At 40.5% G+C, this 19,928-nt stretch overlaps 1 protein-coding gene across 1 annotated transcript in view; it reads left to right on the top strand.

Moving 5' to 3' along the window:
• UBE3D (ubiquitin protein ligase E3D) overlaps nucleotides 1–10,957 on the top strand; it is a 121,332-nt gene extending 110,375 nt beyond the window's left edge. The window contains exon 10 of the mRNA XM_016207347.2: nucleotides 10,399–10,957. Coding sequence (XP_016062833.2) covers nucleotides 10,399–10,419 — 21 coding nt within the window. The 3' untranslated portion in view covers nucleotides 10,420–10,957. The remainder of the gene's footprint in view (nucleotides 1–10,398) is intronic.
• Nucleotides 10,958–19,928: the final 8,971 nt, after the last annotated feature.

Here is a 19,928-nt window from a genome sequence, read left to right as displayed (position 1 = left end):
GGCTTAAGAAATAAATGCTGTTTATTTAAAAATAAATATATTAGCATGTTTTCCTTTGAAGATTTGCATATTTTTAAATATTATATTTTCAAAGTGATGCCTAAGTAGTAGTGGCTCAGGAAAATAAGCATCTGGTTGCAATTTGATCCCTTTCTCACCAGTCCTTAACTGTTACTTAATTATTCCAAGTCATCATCTTTTTTACTGAACTGACTAAACTAGACCAGTATAATTCATCCTGCTTTCTAAACTTACAGGCAGAAATTCCTTTCTGAGAGTTCAGGCCACTTTCTCATCTATCTTGCTGTTCCTCATTTGCCAGAAGCTTTCTCTTCTAATCAGAGAATTACTTTCTCGTTACAAGAAGGGCTTTAATTTGTCATTCTATCTTTCCTCTCCTTCTTTCATCTAATCCAAAAGAAATAATCTACTTTCTTCTTTAAAAATAGAGCTCCTGCATCATTCTAACAGCTACACAATCTGGCTTAAAATTGGAATAGTAGTATGGGTTCTTTCTTCAATTAGAGTTACTGTAGCAATTCTCTCTCTCCATAATTAGATGGAAGGGAGCTTTTATGATGGAATGAACACTAGGCTCAAAACCAAAGACCTGCTTGCAAACCCAGCCTTGTTTTACCAGCTTAGAGCAATGAGCAAAAGTTACTGAACTTCTCTGAACCTCGGTTTCTCAGTTATAATTTGAGGACACAATTAAATTAGAGTTTTACTGCAAGTGGATTTTGTAAGGATTTAGTGAGATGAGCCCATGCCTGGCACTTAATTTCTTCACTGAATAAAAAACATTAACACTCAACGAAGAGCTTATTTAGACTATTAAAAAAAATTAAACCCCCTGTTGATAGATAAAGAAAACGGATACGAACTCACAATTAACCAATTTACAAGAAAAACAATTAGTAAACAAACATTTGGGAGAATATTTAAACTCATAGCAATTAAATAATAAACTTTAAAAGCATCAAGATGTTATTTTTCTTTTATTAAAAAAGAGAGACCTAATGCTGGCACCACTGCCAGTGGTTACAGCTCATCGGAAAAAATATGCATCAAATTATAATAATATTCGTATCTTTAATAATTCCATTTCTGGGGCTCTATCCTTAAGGGAATATTTTAAAATACGGAAAAAAATCTATAAATATGACAATAATTATTTTATTATTACGTATATTTGTAATAATAAAACTTATATTTGTAATGGATTAAACTTAATAAACTTATATTTGTAATGGATTAAATTATGATGGATTATTTTCCACCTCTTAAGATATTTTGAAAGGCACATAAAAATGTTTATGATATAAAAAATATGTAGATAATGATAATCAGTATGAAAAAATGTATCTTAATACTATATGAAAATAGACCCAAGTGATAATTATGTTAGGGTATTAGGGTATTATAGCATATGTTTCTTTTTTCTCTTTTTCCTATTTCCCCAAGTCTTTTATAAGGTAATATTACTTTTAAGATAAAAATTACAGTTTTAGTCGAATGTATTCAGTCTGAAAAAATGCTTATTGAGTGCCTACTATGTGTCTGGCATTTTGGGTTTTAAAAAAAGCCAGAATCTTTCCTCATTATTTACTTCATGGCAATAAAAAAGCAAAAAAGTATGCTTAGCGGACTATTTAGAATAAGTACTTCATACAGAACCCAAGACTTAGGGTGAGCTTGTGTGTAACCTAAGCGTTTAAGGCCAGGCTGTCAGCCTGACCCGTGGTAAATGTAATGGGGCTCTGTCTCACTACAGCCATCTGCGTCAGGACTCCTTCCAAAATTAACTCCCTGGTTCGTTCAGGTCATTCCACTAAGGAAAATGGGGTCTCAGTGACATATTGACTACAACATCAACGTGAGCAAGACTTTAAGTAATGCATCTCAAAGCTCCATCTAAAGGTAACTGGATTGAAGTAAGATAGACAAGATCATTTGCCAAGTATAATGGCATGATTTTTAGTTGAAATTTTTATTGAAATAGTTGTAGATTTGCTTTTAGTTGTAACAAATAATACAAAAGAGCCCTTGTGTACTTTGCCCAGTTTCTCCCGGTGGTAACATTTTGCAGAACTATAATACAATACCACAGCCAGGGTATTGACCTGGTACAGACTCAGTCCCTCCCACCTTACTCTGATTTCCTGGTTTTACTTTGGACTCATTTGTGCACATGTGTGCAAGTGTATGAAGCTCTGTACTATTGTGTATCTCCTATGTCTGTGTGTGTTTCTCCCACCACAATTAAGACACTGAACAGTTCCTTCTGTACAGGGATCCCTCCAGTTGCCCTTTTATAATCACACCCTCTCCCCCCTCCCCACTGTCCCTAACCCCTGGTAACTGCTACCTTGTCCTCTGTTGGTGAAATTTTGTCGTTTCACAATGTTATATAAGTGGAATTATACAATATGGAACCTTTTGAGATTGGCTTTTTATTGTTGTTGTTGTTAATCCTCACACAAGGATATTTTTTTCCTCGCTTTTTTTTTTTTTTTAGAGAGAGTGGAAGCAGGGAGACAGAGAGAGAAACATCAATGTGAGATACACATCGATCGATTGGTTGCCTCCTACAAGTGCCCTGACTGGGGCCTGGGATTGAACCTGCAACCCAGGTACATGCCCTTGACTGGGAATAGAACCTGTGATCCTTCGTTCAGTACACGGGCTGATGCTCTCACCACTTAGCAAACTGGCTGGGGCTGAGATTGGCTTTTTAAATTTAGCCTGGTTCTCTGGAGATTCTTCCAAGTTGTTTCACATATCAACAGTCCGCTGCTTGTTATTGCTGAGTCGTATTCCGTGGTATGGACATACCACAGTTTAACTGCTCACTTGGGCTGATTCCAGTTTTTGGCTATTAAAATAATGCGGCCATGAACATTGTGTACAGGTATTTCTGTGAACATAAAGTTTTCATTTCTGGGATAAATGTCCAAGACTGCAATTGCTGGGTCATATAGTAATTACATGTTTATTTTTAAAAGAAATGTTTTCTAGAATGGCTGTACCATTTTATACTCCCCCAAGCAGTGTAAAGGAGATTTTGTTTCTTTGCCAGCTTTTGATGCCATCATGGTAGCCTTATTTTGAAGTCAAATTAATAACAGTTTTCATTACCAGAATTAAATGATTTTGCTAAAAAGACATATGAAGCAACTACATTTAGAAAAGAAAAGCACATCAGGACTTACTCATCCCTCATCTCCACCCTCCCCAGCCCCCCCCCAAAAAAAAATTCATTCACTTAACTCTTAACAGACTAACTCTATTATACCATAGGTCAGTTTGCATGAGATATTTGGCCCCTTTAGTCACTATATAACTAACAAAAAGGACTCAGCTCTCCCTTCGTAGATGTTGGGCCCAACCTTCTTTATTAGAAAATAGGGCTAAAGATAATTTGTTTCTTTCTGGACCAGTGTCTTCAATTTGCCCTGGTTTAGAAATGAAATCACTGGATTAGGAGTTAGAAGGCCTGGGTTTGAGCCTCTCTTCTTATTAGCTGTGTTACTGTAAATAAGTCAGTTACCTTCTCTAAGTTTGCTCAGCTCTATAAAGTGGTCGGACTAGACCAATGGCTCTCAAATTCTAGCATGAAGTAGAATCACCTAAAGGATCTATTAAGACACCAGTTTCTGGGCCCCACCCTTAGAGTTTCTGATTGAGCAGGTCTAGAGCAGGCAAGAATTTGCCTAACAGCCCTGTGACTCAGTGGTTAGAGCGTCAGCCCAAAAGATTTCAGGTTCAATTCCCCGTCAAGGGCTGCATACCTGGGTTGCAGGTTTGATCCCAGCCCCAGTCGGGGCACACGTAGCAAGCAACCAGTCTATGTTTCTCTCTCCCATAGATATTTCTCTCTTCCTCTCTCCCTTCCTCCCTCCCTTCTTTCCACTCTCTCTAAAAGTCAATGGAAAAAAATATCCTTGGGTGAGAATTAACAACAACAAAAAAGAATTTGCCAAACAAATTCCCAGGTGATGCCAGGAAATGCCCGTGAAAGCCACGAGGCTAGATTACAGTACAGTGTGCTTTGGGCCCAACAGTCAGCACCACCTCCTCCCCAAAAAGACCTTAAATTTGCTTTCCCTTTGATAAGTTATATCTCTATCTTAGAGACAGAGATATATAGTGGACTGTAATGCAGCTATTAAAAATCTCATAGGAAAATATTCACTGTCATGGGAAGATTTCCACAATATATTATTAGGGTAACAAGAAGCTGTATATTACAGAGAACATATATAGAAATTGTCAGTTATACATAGAAAATAAAAGCCTAGAGAGAGATATCCCAAATATTAATAGTTGTTATTGCTGAGTAAAGGATTTGCAAAATTTTTATTTTTTGTATGCTTTTCTGTGTTTCCTAATTTTGTCTGTAATTTATATATTCACAAATCAGTTATTAAAACAAACAAAATTCAGTTAGCAATACAAGTCTTGATTTCTATAGTAAGTATTTCTCTAAGCTTTAGTAACTGCAGTGAAGAACTCGCTGAGTATCAGCCAGCAGAAGCAAGGCCGTTCAGGTGAGATGAAGCTGCCTGGGGCAGTTAGAGCGGCAGCTGTGACCGCCCTTCGCCCTTTCCCTAAACAGTGTGGTGACCGCCTTGGCCGTTCTTCCTCCCCGACAGAGCCCTGCACTCACACTGGGTCGCCTGGCCCTGGGACCGCTTGTTACAGCCTCTGCTGCTGCCTGCGTGATGTGTTCATGGCACTCCTCCACTGCGAACCGGTGGGCTCCACAGCCACGACCGCATGAGCCAGCCCCCCCCATCCTTGACAGTGAGGCAGAAAGAAACGTCTTTATCTGGATGAGGCAAGTTTCTTCTTTGGTTAGGTCTCTGCTAGAAGAATTAATATTTGCAACTAAAATAGAAATTTAAAAATATCACTGAAAGAAATCTGTTTAGAGGACAAAAACCACTCATCTGCTGTGGAAAGCGGTTTGTTCCCCAGGTGGGTTCAGGCCCCCTCCCGGAATTCCTGATTGCCTGATACCCCAACTGTATTGCCTCCGTCAACAGCCCCGCCTCTCAACCTTACGGTAGATAAGCGTGAGCGTAGCTTCCTTGAAATGTGATTTATTAAAACAGTTTTGCTGCTAAATGTTTCAGTCAGTTGATACTGTAGAAAACACTTCTTCATTCCTGAACTCTAGTAACTCTTTCCGAATAAACTTCTTTGGTCGGAGACGTGTGGCGGGCAGGGCAGGGCAGGGCGGTGGTTATGTCCAAAACCCCCTTCCCGTGGGCGCTGCCGCGGTGCCACTGGCCCCCTTCCGCCAGGTCCCCGGGCGGAGACATTCCACGGGAATGAGAGTAAAAGGACATTTTGATTCCTGAACAACAGTGTATGTATTGTAGCACTGTTTTCTAGTGCGCGTTTTAACACCCACTCAGCCTGCAATCACAGAATTCGTTCCTTTAACAAGCATGTGCCGTGCTGGAGGCAGTGTGTTTGGACGTCACACCTAAAGACGGTCTCGTGTGAACACTTGCCCCGGGTGTGCCGCCACTAGCAGTTGCTGGGTTTGGTCTGGGCCCCGGGCGTGTCAGCCGTCGCAGCCGCCTGCCCGCGCCCTGCGGCAGCACCCCGGTGCCCCTGGCTGCCCGCACCCGCCTGTCCCGGAGGCCGCTTGTTGAAGGAGGGGGTTCAGACCCAGTCACGGCGGCATTTTCCCATGTTTTCAGCCTCGATCAGAAATAAAGAGGCACCGTCCAGACTCTCCTCTTTCTCCCCCCCACACACCGTTCTGGCGGTACGTCACCTACTGCTGCTTTTGACCTAGGTGTCCACTAGAAAACATCGCTGTGCTTAGTGTAACTGGTCCCCAGGAATGTGAAAATCAGCAGGCTTTTCACGTACATGTGACTTTTCACTGTGCACCGTCGGCTTAAGTGACATACAAGGGAAAGGCTGAAACTAGTTTACAGGCAGCCGCCTCGCTTCTTTCCCCTCCTTTCTAAAGGCTCTTCCAGAACTCGTGCGGAAACTCTGCACTCGGAGGGCTGCGCCGATGTTCCCTCCGTGCCGAGTTTCTGTCCGCAGTTAAGTGTACACATAACTGTCATTTTAGAGGGATAGGGTCTTCTCCCTCGCCGCACCGCTCCTCACATCTTTCGTTCCACCCTTCCTGTTCGCTGCTAATTCATTTAGCGAGCCGGCACTTTGAGTGGGAAGAAGTACATGCCCCTCTGTGCCGTGCCAGGTTTTATCGCCTCTCCTTGCCAACACAGTATTCGTAATTAGAGTCATAATTGCTTTTTTCAGGGACTGCCTCAGAAATCTCACTTCCTTTCGTAACGCAAGAGTAGTCTTTTTTCTGCCAGCAGGCATAAGAATCTGTCTCAAACTCGTGGAGTCTTATTAGAATCATCTCATTACTTGACTGTCTCCCCACTTGTGTGTTAGCACCTTGAAGGAAAGCCTTCGTGGTGTGCTCTGTGATGAGACAATCACAGACATGCAGAAGGTAGTTAATGTTGAATGAATTGAGTGAATGAAGCCAGCCTGCCAGCCTGAGAAGGGAATATCTTATACTGTTTATCCAACTCAAAAGGTTGAGTGCAGGTGTCATCAACTTGGGCCTGAGCAATGCTGAATTAGTGAGTAAAAATTACTTAATCCCCATGTTATTTAAGATGCCAGATATATTTTATAAATGCTTGACAAATTTATTTTCTTTTATTTTTATATTTCTATCTATGTTGTCATTTTATTTTGTAAATGAAGTTTGATCCTAGAAACTAGTTTATAATATAAAGTATACACTCTCTTTTCCATGCCATAAAAATCATCCTATTTCAGAACATAGCTGAACATGAGCCATAGTTAGACAAAAATACATATTTAAGTAATAGTTTTATATATTTACTGTTTTAAGTCTACAATACCCTTTGTAGGAACAGTTGTTTACGGTTATGCTACTTATTCTAAAGAGTCTTTTCTAAAGTCTGCAGTTCTTATGAAGCTCACATTTTCCAGTATTTCAGTTTTTTCTCTCTTGTTTAGCACACCCTAAAGCAGTTCTGTAGCTTTTTATACAAGGCTAATTTTATCTTGTGCAGCCTTCCTTGACAGCATACTGTTGGTTCAAATTCAAAATCTATGTTGAGGAATAGAATTTAATAATATGCATTTGTTAACTAAGATAAGAGAACATTAAAAAGTGTTTAGCATAAATATGTTGAAGCATTCTAAACTTAACAGTCGGTTAGCTATTCCATCGGCCTGGCCCTGTTTATTATGGTTCAAGAAGATTGTTTTTAGGTGGTGACTCAAAGCAGAGCCATTATATTTAGATGTCTTCACCCTCTCTCATTCTTTCCATTCCCAGTGTACAAATTCAGGGAACACGAAGGGTCAGACCTCACAGCCAACATGAAAGAGAACTGTCGTCCCTAGTTTTTAATAATTACGTATACATTTGTAACTCTATATTCCAGAAATGTAACAATGGGGCCTGAAGCTGTAACTGTACTGGTATCCTCTGAAAAGTTTTAAAACTTTTACTTTGGGGAATAAAACTAAAAAAGATGAAATAGGGAGATTTTTCTCAATGTAGTGGAACAAAATAAAATTATCCTCTCTTAAAATAAATGGCAGTTAGGGAAAACAATTTTTCCTGTCATGGTTAAAAGCGAGGAACACAAAATCAGCGTTTGAAATGATAACTCATGGTGTTTTAAATAAAAAGAAGCTGAAATGCAGTGTCCGTTATCTGTTCCCAAGGATGATTGCAGATTCTCGTTATTGAGTCCTGCAAAAAATACATAATGTATTTGGCAGGTGGAACTATGAAAAATTAGGGATGAAAAAAGACATAATAGGTCAAATTTTACGTTTTCGTTTTTGAGGGGCTCCATTTTATGTTATTTAATTTAATCAGCTCAGCCTTTTATGTATTTGTTCTCCATCTTGGGTTCATAGTCACAGGCATGCAAAAGAAAAGTAATCTTTGGTATTTGAAGCAATGATGAAGACTGAAAGTCCCTAAACCTCTGCAGCTTTGTCTCATTCATCTGTCAAGTTGCAGTGGAAAAAGCATGGATTAGAAATTGAAGTTTCTTTCTAAATCTATCATTGATACTTCATAGCTTTGTATCCTGAGCAAGTCACTTAACTTTTCTGAGCTTCTGTTTCTTCATTTGTAAAACAAAGTTTTAAATGTCTGCTTTATTTAAGTCACAGGACTGTGCTGAGGATGAAAGGAGTCAAAATAGGCTTCTAATGCTGTAAAGTGTTTTATAAGTTTCAGGTCAGCCCTGTTATAATTCCCATTTTGCAGGTATGAAAAGGCTGAGAGAGGCTAACAAGCTTGTTGAAGGTCACGCAGCTAGTAAATGAGAGATCTAGTACTAATATCCTATGTCTAAATTGCAGCATTTTTCAACATTGTAACTAGTTGATTTGGGAGGGGGGCTGATAATTCATTTTTTGGGGTGAAGGGCTGTCCTGTGCGTTACTGGATGTTTAGCAGCATTCCTAGCTTCTATTCCCTAGATGCCAATTGCATCCCACAAGTTGAGACCATCAAAAATATGTTCAGCCCAGCTGAAATGGCTCGGCAGTTGAACGTCAACCCACGAACCAGGAGCTCACGGTTCGATTCTCGGTCAGGGCACATGCCGGGGTTGCGGGCTCGATCCCCACTAGGGGGTGTGCAGGAGGCAGCCGATCAGTGATTCTTATCATTGATGTTTCTAGTTCTCTCTCCCTCTCCCTTCCTCTCTGAAATCAATAAAAACATATATTTTTTAAAAACAAACAATATGTTCAGACCTTGCCAAATGTCACCTGGCAGGCAAAATCACCCCAACTTGAGAACCACTGGTCTGTTTGATTCCAGAGCTAACGTTTCTAACCACTGTTATGATGACCTTTATCAGTGTCGTTATTCTGAATAGTTTCTGGTTGGAATACTTCATAACATAGCAGTTTTCAGAATTAAAAAAGAGAACTGGCTTCACCCCTCATCTTTCTGTATCTGAATATTAGTAGTGGCATTGCCTTCTTTGGAAGGCCTTTGTAAACTTCTTGTAGAAGCTATCACCTGATAAGGACACTATTGGCAGTGAGACAGAAATCAGACTCAACAGCCCCTAAATTCCCTTCCCCTGTAAGTCTATGCTCATTCCTAAGGGGCCCAACTGGTCTCTCTTAAACAGCCCATTTTCATCTGAAATGTTTATAGACTCCTAATATGTTATCATCTGAGAGGCTGGAGAGAGAAACACATATATTTTCATAACTATTATCTCATTTAACTTTCACAATAAGCCCTTGAGGTTTGTAACAGTTGTTGGTATTTACATTTTGTTGAGGAATCTTAACCTTTCTACTTTGCCTGTTCCTTCAACTTTGGTGTTCTCATTGCAGAACTTGATGTAGAAACTCAGCAGGAAGCCCATAGGGAAACTCAGCAGGTGCCTTTCTTACCAGCTCTGTATGAAGAGGAACATCCTTCTGAATTACTCAACAAAAAGCAGATGCTTTCTGCCCAGCACGACTCTTCCTTTTTCCTTCCCCCTTAACAAGGTTCATTAAATACACGCCTCCTTTTCGGCTGCATTCGGGGACTTAAGCACCACTGTCCAAGAGTAGAATGCTTTTACTTCCGTTGCTTACTCTCCCCCCAGAAAGGCCTAGGACGACCTTCCTACCCCTCCCATACTTCCCCATCTTTGTCTCTGATCTACATTCCACTCTCTGCCTGATATTGGCACAGTCCCCCATGTATTATCACCCCTGAACTAAAACTTTCTAAACATTTGTGGTCGACTTTATTATGTTTGTTTCTCTGTTATTTAAAGCAATTGTGAAAATAGATGCATTTGATCTGGCTCTTTTAAATAGTCTGAGAGTTTTTTGTGCATAGGCCTATATGAAATAAAAAGTTTTAAAGCACTTTTTAAGATTGATTGCTGCTGACAACCACAATAAATGTAATTGAGTGATATTAAAAGCATTGGCATGACCTGGGAGAGGCTGGTATAACTGCTGATAGTGATGAGGAGCTGGAATTGCCCGGGAATCTTTAGGACGCAGAATTCTGCTTATGGAAGGTCCAAACAGCTGTTTGAACCAGTGAGAACAAGAACTGGGTTACTTCACAGTGATACAACTTTAGTGTCGATTAAACCTTTTGTTTTTCTTTTCTTTAAAGTGCATGTGAATCATTTCACTTACTCTATGATTCATTCTAAAAGGACTAATTGGCTTCTGTAAAGTGGCAATGTCTGGCCAGAGTCATTTTTCTTTTCAGATCAGCCTGCATCCTTATTGACCAGACTTACCTGGTTTGATCCGATGTGCATTCAGCCATTTCCTCGCGTTACATAAGTAAAGCACTGGGGACTTTTCGTCTTTTTCCAGGTGGCCTTTCTGAAGATGTAAGCGTGGGAGCCGAAGCACTCCTCTGCGCGGCAGGGAGCGCACGGAGGCCGCAGCCGCCCAGCGAGCAGTGCTTACGGCCAGAACCAGCGCTGCAGAATGAGAGCCGCGCTGAAGCTTTGAGTTTCACTTGCTTGCATTTACTCTCTGAGAGAAGACTTAACTTCCAATCCCTGAAAAATCAAGGCGGTGAAGCAAGTCACAGTAGCCGGGTGAGATAAGTAAAGAAGTTCCGTCTCTGTTTCCCGCCGAGAAGAATATTCAAGTATGTGCTGTGCCAGCACCACCTGGGGGGGCATGAGCTAGCAGAGACCCACCTGTCCTGAGAGGAAGGCAGAGAGGGACTTCGCTGGTGGAGTTGAATGTTGACTGCTATAAATCTTTGGAAATAAACTTCCAAAGGACTTCTCAGGTTCATCGAAAACAAATTTTTAAAAAATATATAGAGAATTTTATATGCCTTATTTAGAGGAGATGCTCAGTAAATAAATGTTTGTTGAATAAATGATTGTCAAATTAAAGGTTTTCCCATTTATGCAGACCTGCATGTATTCCTTTTGTTCTTTATTTCCTTTACCAATAGCATTGCAAATCAGTATATATGCCTCCCTGGCATCCTGCTGCAGAGTTGTCATAATCCTTGTGTGCCAAAGCAGATGGTGAAGAAGCCATTGAGTGAGAACGACAGAGCTTGAGGGAATCCTGCAGAGCACAGGCCAGCTCCTGATTTTACAGAGAAGGTGAGACTTGCCTGTTATCACACAGTAGGAGCGAAGCTGGGACTGGAGCCAGGCAGCTCCTCCTTTCCCACTGTGCATTTGGAAGGGCTTTATCTGGATCTGCAGCTATACTTGCTGCTTATCAAGCCTATTGGCATTAACTCTATACTACAGACCACCAGTACCCCTTTATTTAAAAAAACAAAACCTGAGTTTTCTGTCCTCTGATTTCCTAATTTAACCCAGGTGTCACTGGCATTGTGATTTGGTGAAACTTTCATGATTTCTCCTTAAACCAAAACATGTGTCCTGCCATCGTTTCTGTGACTGGTGGACTGACATAGAAATAAAACCCATCTGTTTAATCCCACAGAGTCATTTTATTAAGCACAGTTTGAAACATTGAAGTTCTTAGTAATATGTCCAAGATTTGCAGCCATGAAGGAGACTTTATTTGGCTTCCCTTAAGTTACTAAACTCCTAAACCCCATGCTGACTTTTCATGCTGTAGATTTCCCTCTGTCTCCTCTTGGTAGAGAGCAAGGTTTCTCAGCCTGGGCTCTAGTTACATTTGGGGGCAGATCGTTCTTTGTTGTGGGAGACTGTCCTGTGCTCTTGGGAAGAAAAATCTTTTACCCTGTATGCTCCTAGGTTCAATGGCTGGAGCTTGCAACTCAAACTGATAAAAGACAATAGGAAAAGAAAACAGTCATTTTATTAAGCACAGTTTGAAACATTGAAGGAAAAGAAAACAGTTTAATTGCTTTGTATCTGCACTGGAGTTTCAAAAGATTTGAGACTCTAGGAAGTGGCTAGAGGATTCAGGTTTATATACCATCATAGGCTAAACAAAGAAACAGGAGGTTTGAGCTTCTAGGCTGGGAGAGGCAAGTTATAAGAGGCTGAGAGGAGGAAATGTGTGGGTAAGAAGGGTTGTCTTACAGTGCAGGGAAGAGTTTCTCAGATGGTAAGAGTTGTCTTCAGCAGAAGCTCTCTTCCTGGTGCGGAGGCGTCTTTACAAATGGAAATTATCTTTCTAAATGTAAATATACTTTACAAAAGGGGAAATTTATACTTCATTTTTTGGCAGTTAAGTGGAGGTAAAAAAAAAAACACAACTTTTCCTGCTTATGCTGCTTCTCAGTTATCTTTAGCTCAAAATAATTCTTATGCCAAAGTGGCATATTTGGGGGTGACATTCAGTGCACTGGAAGATGTTTAGCAGCAACTCACCAAATGCCAGTAGCCCCCTTCCCAAGATGTAACAACAGAAAATGTCTGCAGACATTGCCCTGCTTGCCGAAATTAACCCCAGTTGAGAACCACTGCTATAGTAGATATGTCTGAGAAACAAGATTTGGTGACTGACGGGGTTCAGGGAAGGCTACCTCAAAATATTGTAATCGTGTAGAAACTGTTTCTTTAATATGACGGTTTTCCTTTCTTTCCTTTTGATTATAACTGGCTTTATCCAGCACCCTGACTCACCTGCCTGCCTCTCCGTAGCAGGACCACTCCCTAAATCACTAAGCCCTCTGGACAACGATGTTCTGGTCACCACCAAACAATCTTAGGAACAAAGTCTCGGGTCTGTTGAACCCAGAGACAGTTTCAGTCAAACTAGAGGTAACATTTAGCCTCAGCTGTGACAGCTCCAGGCCCAGAAAAGCAGTGAAACTGTGGTGACACCATGGCTGACAGCAGGACCAGATGCACTGGTCAACTATCCTCTACCCTAGCCTTGACCAATCAGTAGAGACCAGGACCCTAACTCCCTTAGTCACCTTGATTAATGATTTTTCTCCTATGTTCCCCATCCCCTGGAAGCCTGCTCTTTGAGCATTAAGTTCCCTTGTCTCCAGCGTGGGCCACCTCCTAAAAATAAGCCATTAGTTTCTTTGCTGCAGACTCCTGTTCATGTCTTATTGGGCTTTGATGCATGCAGACAAATGGACCCCGTTTAGCACAGTAACAATATGCCATTCTGGCATATGGATTATTTTGAGTTAAAGTTGCTTAAGAAATGGCCGGTGCAAGATGGACATTCTGACCCTTCTTTGTCCTGAAATAAATCTCCCATGTGAAAGGCATTCTCCCGGTACCAGGAGGTGGAAAGACAAACTTATTACCAGGGATAGGGAAATCTGGACCGAAAAGCCTGCACAAACAAGCCTTGTTGCTTTCATTCTAATTTACTATCCTAAGCCCAAACCCTTTGTCCTGTCAATTCTTCACAAATGTATTGTTTCTTTGTCTGAAAGGTATAAAAAGCTGCCTGCTTTGGTTACTTCTTTGAGTCTCATATTTCTCTGAGCTTCCCTACTTGCAAAATTAAATTTCTGGGGTTATTTTTTTCTCGTTAATGTCTTATGTCATTTTAATTACTAGGCAAGCCAAAGAGCCTAGTAGGAAAGAAAGAAAAAGTTTTCCTCCCTGACAATTGCCTATAGTTGTGCATTGCCAATGATGGGGCCATTACAAAAGTCTGAGATGTTTTCTGGTATGTGGCCAGGTCTTTGTATACTTTTGTTTTCACAAATGAATGCTCATGAATACCTTTGTGTGTGAATATTCCTTAAGAGTTCAGTTTGTATTGATCTAATGTTGAAGACTGGGATAAATTAGATGAAGTAAGGTTCAGCTGATGCATAAAATAGAATTTTCTTCTGAGATCGTTTTTCTCTCTGGAAAAGAATGACGTTGCTACCATACTAATATTTGCTTACAGTTTAGATGGTGAAGGTGCTCATGATTCAAAAGGTAACTCTACCACTCAGCCCGATTGGAAAAATATTCTAATTTACTAACCTTGTCTCTGTAAGTCAAGTCGGTTGAGTCAAATGCAGTTACACCCCCTTAGCTCTGTCTGGGGTCTCAGGAGGAACAAGCCAATGAGCACTAAGCCCAGCTCCGCTCTGATGGCACAGGCGGGGCCGGTGGAGTGGCTGTGAGGAGCCGAGGGGGGCAGGAGGAAGTGGAGGAAGGGGACAGATTTCCCCCCACAGAATGCAGCTGTCGTGTGTGAAATTGTACGCATCTCGCAACCTAGAAGCCTGTCATGGTGAAATTCTCAAGCTCAGCAGGCCAGTGCCCGAAGTGAGCTGTTCACATCTGGCATCTAGTCACTGGGTAGAGAGGTTACACGCGGGTAACATGCCTGAACCCGTGAGAGTTACTTACTGGCCACAGGGAATGGGGAAAGAAGGGAAATGGGACCCTTTCTACTTTTTTGTGTAAATAAAGGGAAAATTGTGCTCGCTCTCACTCTTTCTCCCTCTCCCAGCCCGCTACCCCGAGAGAGAGGCAGAAACAGAGATATCCATCATTAAAAAGATTTAAATTTAGTTAAACCATGTTAGGCGGGCTAGAGAGAACAAACAGGCTGTACAGTCAATGCTGGCCCTTGGAAGTGGTTCTATATTAGCCTTCTGTGTTTTGTGACTGTAATTCCAGAATCTGTTCAGTAATATTCCTAGATAATGGTACCACAGAATTTTGATATACCATTTGGGAGGTTATCAAGGACCAGAGGCATAGCAAAACACCACCAAATCTATTTTTTATATTTCTAAAAACTTAAATCATTTAAATATATTGAATAAGTCGTAATTTATTAACTCACTTATGTCACTTCAGTAGTGGTTCTGTGAACTTACTCTCGCTTAGTGTAATTACAGTACATAGATCCTGTTGAAAACTTCCATTGGCTATTCATTTTGGCAAACCAATTTCTTAATGTTTGTTTATTTAATGTGTGTTTATGGAAGAACTACATGCCAGGCATAGTTATGAGTACTGCAGATAGAATCAGTAAGACAAAGGACCTGCCCTCCTGAAGCTTACATTCTTATGGGGAGGGGACAAAAAAGAAATACATACTTTATTATAAAGTACTATGTTATATCATAAAATAATGTAATTTCTGAAAATAATAGGTAAATAAGAAAAAAAGCTGGGTAAGGGTAGGTGTGCTATTTCAGGTAGGAAGTCTAAGTTGAGCTTAAAGAAGATATATACTTTTGGTACCATATATGGTGACAATATTTGGTCAACTCCATCGAGAGTGACTGTAGAGATACATTATTAAATGCCAACACATTTAATAGCAACCACAACCTTACTCATTTTGCCAAAAGTAGCTTGACTAAACAAAGATACAGCAATATTAGCAAAACTGATTACAGAAAATCTGACTAGAACCAGGCACTCAGATGTCATTGCCTTGCACTAACCACTTGGGTAATTAAGCCCAATCAGTAGCTCCTGTAGTAAAAAGTGCTGAGAAGGTTAAATGGTTTTACATGATAAATAAAGCCAGCCTAGTTGTTGTCCCAGAACATTTGTTCTCAGAACATAACAAAGATCAGTTGGCACCCAGTTTCAGTTGTAATTCAGGAATGTAGGGATGACTGGTACATCGTAGCCTGTAGTTAGAAAATCATTAACATTTATCTTAGACATCATAGGGGCAGTTCCCACTAATTGTTTATGTAAGAGTTCTACACATTTTGCCCTGGCCAGTGTGGCTTAGTGGTTAGATCACTGGCCCGAACACCAAAGGGTTGTGAGTTCGAGTTCTGGTCCAGGGCACGTACCTAGGTTGCAGGTTTGATCCCAGCCCTGGTCTGGCCTGTGCAGGAGGCAACTCATAGATGTCTCTCTCTCTCTTTCCTTTCTTCCCTCCCTCCCTTCCACTCTCTAAAAATCAATGGGGAAAAAAATATCCTCCTGTGAGGAATAACAACAACAACAAAAAAGAGTTCTACACATTCTGAAATTAGCTTAAATACTTAAGAGGGATGGGTGAAAAAGAAAAAGGGGATATAGTCAATAATATTGTGATGACTTTGCATGGTGACAGGTGGTTACTAGACTTAGTATGATGATTACATTGTAAGATATATAAATGTCAAAACACTATGTTATACACCTGAAACTAATATAGCAATGTATGCCAACTATACTTTCATAATAAAAAAGACTACAGACCAAATAAAAAGATTAATCATCATTAGTTTTATGTTCCATAGTATATATTAGAGTCATAAAGTATACCATCCACTTACATTTTCTGGGAAGAGAAAAAAAAATTACTGATATAGCCCTTCCTTCCTCCCCAAATAGGGCACTATCAATTTTTTTGAAGGTTCATTTGATTATAAAGTTTAGTGTAAATATTAAGAAAGGATTCTTGAGATAAGGTAACAAAGGAATTGAAATAAAATTTCACCTTTCAGTTCAGTAAAATCTGAGAAGTGATGATGTTGAGAAGATGAGAAAAATTGGCCAAGGGTCTTCTTCATCTCTCATAGCCGGGAGATGTAGTTCTATTGTTGATACTAAGAAAAAAATAAGTGGAAATATATATTTTTTAATTTAAAGAAATCACCAGTAAATTGGAAATGTATGTGTTAGAAATTACTAGGAGAAACAAAGAAAACTTGATCAATAAAACACATTTCCTGTGTATCTTTCCACCCCTGTGATAATTGTTCAAGGCAATTTCAGAAGAGCCTGTTTCAATACATGTGTTTATTTGTTTCCCTGATTTAGCCTATCAAGCCAAGGATGTTCTCTAAATTAAGGTTATTGCTTATGGAACATTTGGTGATTATATCCCTTACACCGTCAATAAAGTCATTAGACCTTGTTTTTAATGGAATTAAAATTTAGAATGGAGGTGAGAAAAAACCCGTGGAAAGAGAACCCTACAAAGCAGTGAGTGATACCAAACCATTGATAAGGACCCCAATTGTTGTAGGAGTCCAAAGACGCCCCTCCAGGGAGTGTGGTCAGAGAAGGTGTCCTTGCTCAGACGGGGCAGGATTAATGTGGACTTTGGAAAGACAGGAGGACAGAAGCAGCAAGATCAGCGCTTCAAATGGGAAGAACATGTTGCTAGACTGGAGGAGCTGAGACAGGACAGTGACTAAGGTAGGAAGGACTTACCAGATTGTGAAAGGCACATGAAACCAGAGAAACTCGTCCTTCCTTTTGAATTCTCGGGGATCACGCACAAGATGGACAGAGAGCTCATTTTTCTTTCGTGCCCCTGAGGCCCTCTTGAGCGCCAGGGTTTAGATGCAGTGGTTAAGGGTGAGAGGGCTCTCGGGTCAGACTGCCTGGGTTGAAACGTCACCTACCTGTGCAACCCAAGCTGATTCCTCAACCCCATCTTTAAAATGAAGTTTAAAAAAATGGCATATATCTCATAGGGGTTTTGAGTGTTACATGGGTTAATGTACACACAGTGTTTAGAACTGCCTGGCACACTGTGTGGGGTACATTTTAGCTGTAATTCTGTGAATTTGCTGCTCCCTGCCACTCCTCTTCCCTTTGCCCATGAAGTTTATTTTCTGAGATTTTTAAGCAGGAGAATGACACAAGGAAAGTGATGCATTAGAAAGATTAGTCTGGTGGCAGATCACAAGGTAGACTGAGAAGAAGAAAGGAAGGCCTATTATAAAACGAGAAGCTGTTTTTCCAGTTCCAAAAACTGTCAGACTGTCTTCACCAAGTAACTTTTTCCTACTTTTAATTCTTTTCGAAGGCCATTGAAAGTGCACCAGGGCCCATACTTTCTCATTTGCAGTCAGCTTTGATCTAACATGAGGCAGGCTAACCCATTCTAAGCGTTTCCACATAGACCTTTTAAAATGAGTTCTTTTTCAGAGTCCTCTTGAGAGCAGGGAAGCTTTTCCAAAAATCTTTAAGTGAAGAAAGGAATCTAGCCCAGAAGTTTCTGCTCAGTGATCCTATAGGGATGTTCTCTGGACAAAAGTTCAATTTACCTTTCATATAATTTCTAAAATTACCAGGAATCCTTTTTCATCCCTTGGGGTCACGGGTTCTCAGGAGAACAAGACGGAGTCTTCATTTCCCTTAGATTCTTAATTCTCGTGTGTATTTTGCCCCCTCACCTTTTTCAGGATTATGCTGTGGGGTCATAGCAATGTGAACTATGAATAGTTAGCCAGAAGTAGCGCAGGTGGGAAAGAAGTTGTTAAATACGCTACTAAATTTCAGATACGTGAGCACTTTCCTTCTGAGAGAATAGTTCAGTGTGCACTTGAAATGAATTGGCACCCAGTGTTCGGGGAACCCATGTTCACGTAGTCCAGGGAGTCCGCTCCAGCCCTGGGGAGTAGACAGATGGGGCAGGTGAGCGGGAATGAACCGTATTTCTCTGGTGCCCTAGAGGGTGCTTTTCCTTTTTTTTTTTTCTCACCTGAAGATATTTTACCCACTGATTTTTTTTTTAGAGAGAGAGTGGGAGGGAGGGGGAGAGACCGAGAGAGAGAAACATCAATGCGAGAGAGATACGTCCACGGGCTGCCTCCCACACTTGCCCTGACCGGGGCTGGGTATCGAGCCACATGCCCTTGACCAGAATCAGACCCGAAACCTTTCAGTCTGTGTTTAGACGCTCTAACCGCTGAGCCAAACAGATGAGGCTCCCTTCGCCCCCTTTTTTTAATGCAGAATCATTTGGTGCTAGTGATCTCCGCTGCTAAGGTGTGCACAGCGGGGCAGTTCTGTGTGAAATGCGGTGCCTCTCCTTCCCACAAGCATGGAGCAGAAGGGGGTGATAGTCTCAGAAACACGGATAACCAGAGTTGCACTGTGTAGGGTGCAAAAGTAGGAGGAATGTTGATTCTCTCCATTTCATGCCATACTTGTAACATGGATCCCAAAACAGTGTTTCCTCACCCTCAGCAATTTAGTAAAAATTGCTTGATCAATTTTTAAAATTTGAAATCCCCATCCCGGCCCAGTGGGCTAGACAAATGTTGAGTACCATACACTAAAATGTCATTTTTGGACCCAGCCCATGTGCAGAATTCTTTTTTTTAAATGAGTTTCTCCCAGCAAGTCTCTTAGTCCCTCATATAAAGAGTTAAGCCAAAAATTCCAGGTGTTAGCACTACTTGGGTTCAAGCTGAGTCTCCAAGTATATTTATATTTTTGGCTATTCTACTTTTAAAGAACTACTGTAGCATAAGCATTCACCTTTTTTTTCTGGTTTAGTTTTCAAGCAGTTATTCTGAATTACTAATTTGTGGCTATGGTTATAGTGAAAGTTTGCTGCGTTCAGTGGATTTGTGCAACTATATCCTGTCCTAGAAAAGCTGTCTCCTTTATATCTTAGGTCATTTGATTTATTTTACAGAGAAAGTTGATCTGAAGCAAAACTTTCATGTAGAATCCCCATCTGAACTTCAGGATCAATTGATAACGATTCTTGTGTTTTATTTTGTGTAATAAAATTAAGCAACAGTTGAACTTTTTGAAGGGCGAGAGCCCCTTGAGGGCAGGTGCAATGTTTTATTCATCTTAACCCTGTGCCTAGCAAAACACCTGATGCAGAGAATGCATTCAATAAATATTGGCTTCATTAATTACTCTGTTGGGGACATTAATATCGGAAAATGAGGAAAGTTGGATCAATAGGGCATGATCGATTTAAGTCAATCTATTCTTACAATGTTTATGCATCTCTGACTATACCCATCAAGGTTTATTTCCATTATCACTTTCTCTCAGAAACATGCTTATCAGTCCCAGCTCAGAAATATATATATTTTTGTAAATATATTTTTCAAAAGTAAAATGATTAAGTCTTTGGTCCTGTTGGAAATGCAGTGAACACATTTACCTATGGCTGTAAAATGGAGATGAAAATTCAGTCTTGATGTTCTTAGGTGAATATGATAACCAGGTTTACAAATCCATTCTGTGTCCTGACTCTTTCCTGTTCTGCTTTGGAAACTTTGTTTAAAGTGGCACTTTATC

This window comes from Miniopterus natalensis, chromosome 5 (genome assembly GCF_054644295.1).
Source record: "Miniopterus natalensis isolate mMinNat1 chromosome 5, mMinNat1.hap1, whole genome shotgun sequence".
Taxonomy (NCBI): Eukaryota; Metazoa; Chordata; class Mammalia; order Chiroptera; family Miniopteridae; genus Miniopterus; species Miniopterus natalensis.
This window is presented reverse-complemented; position numbering and strand designations above follow the sequence as displayed.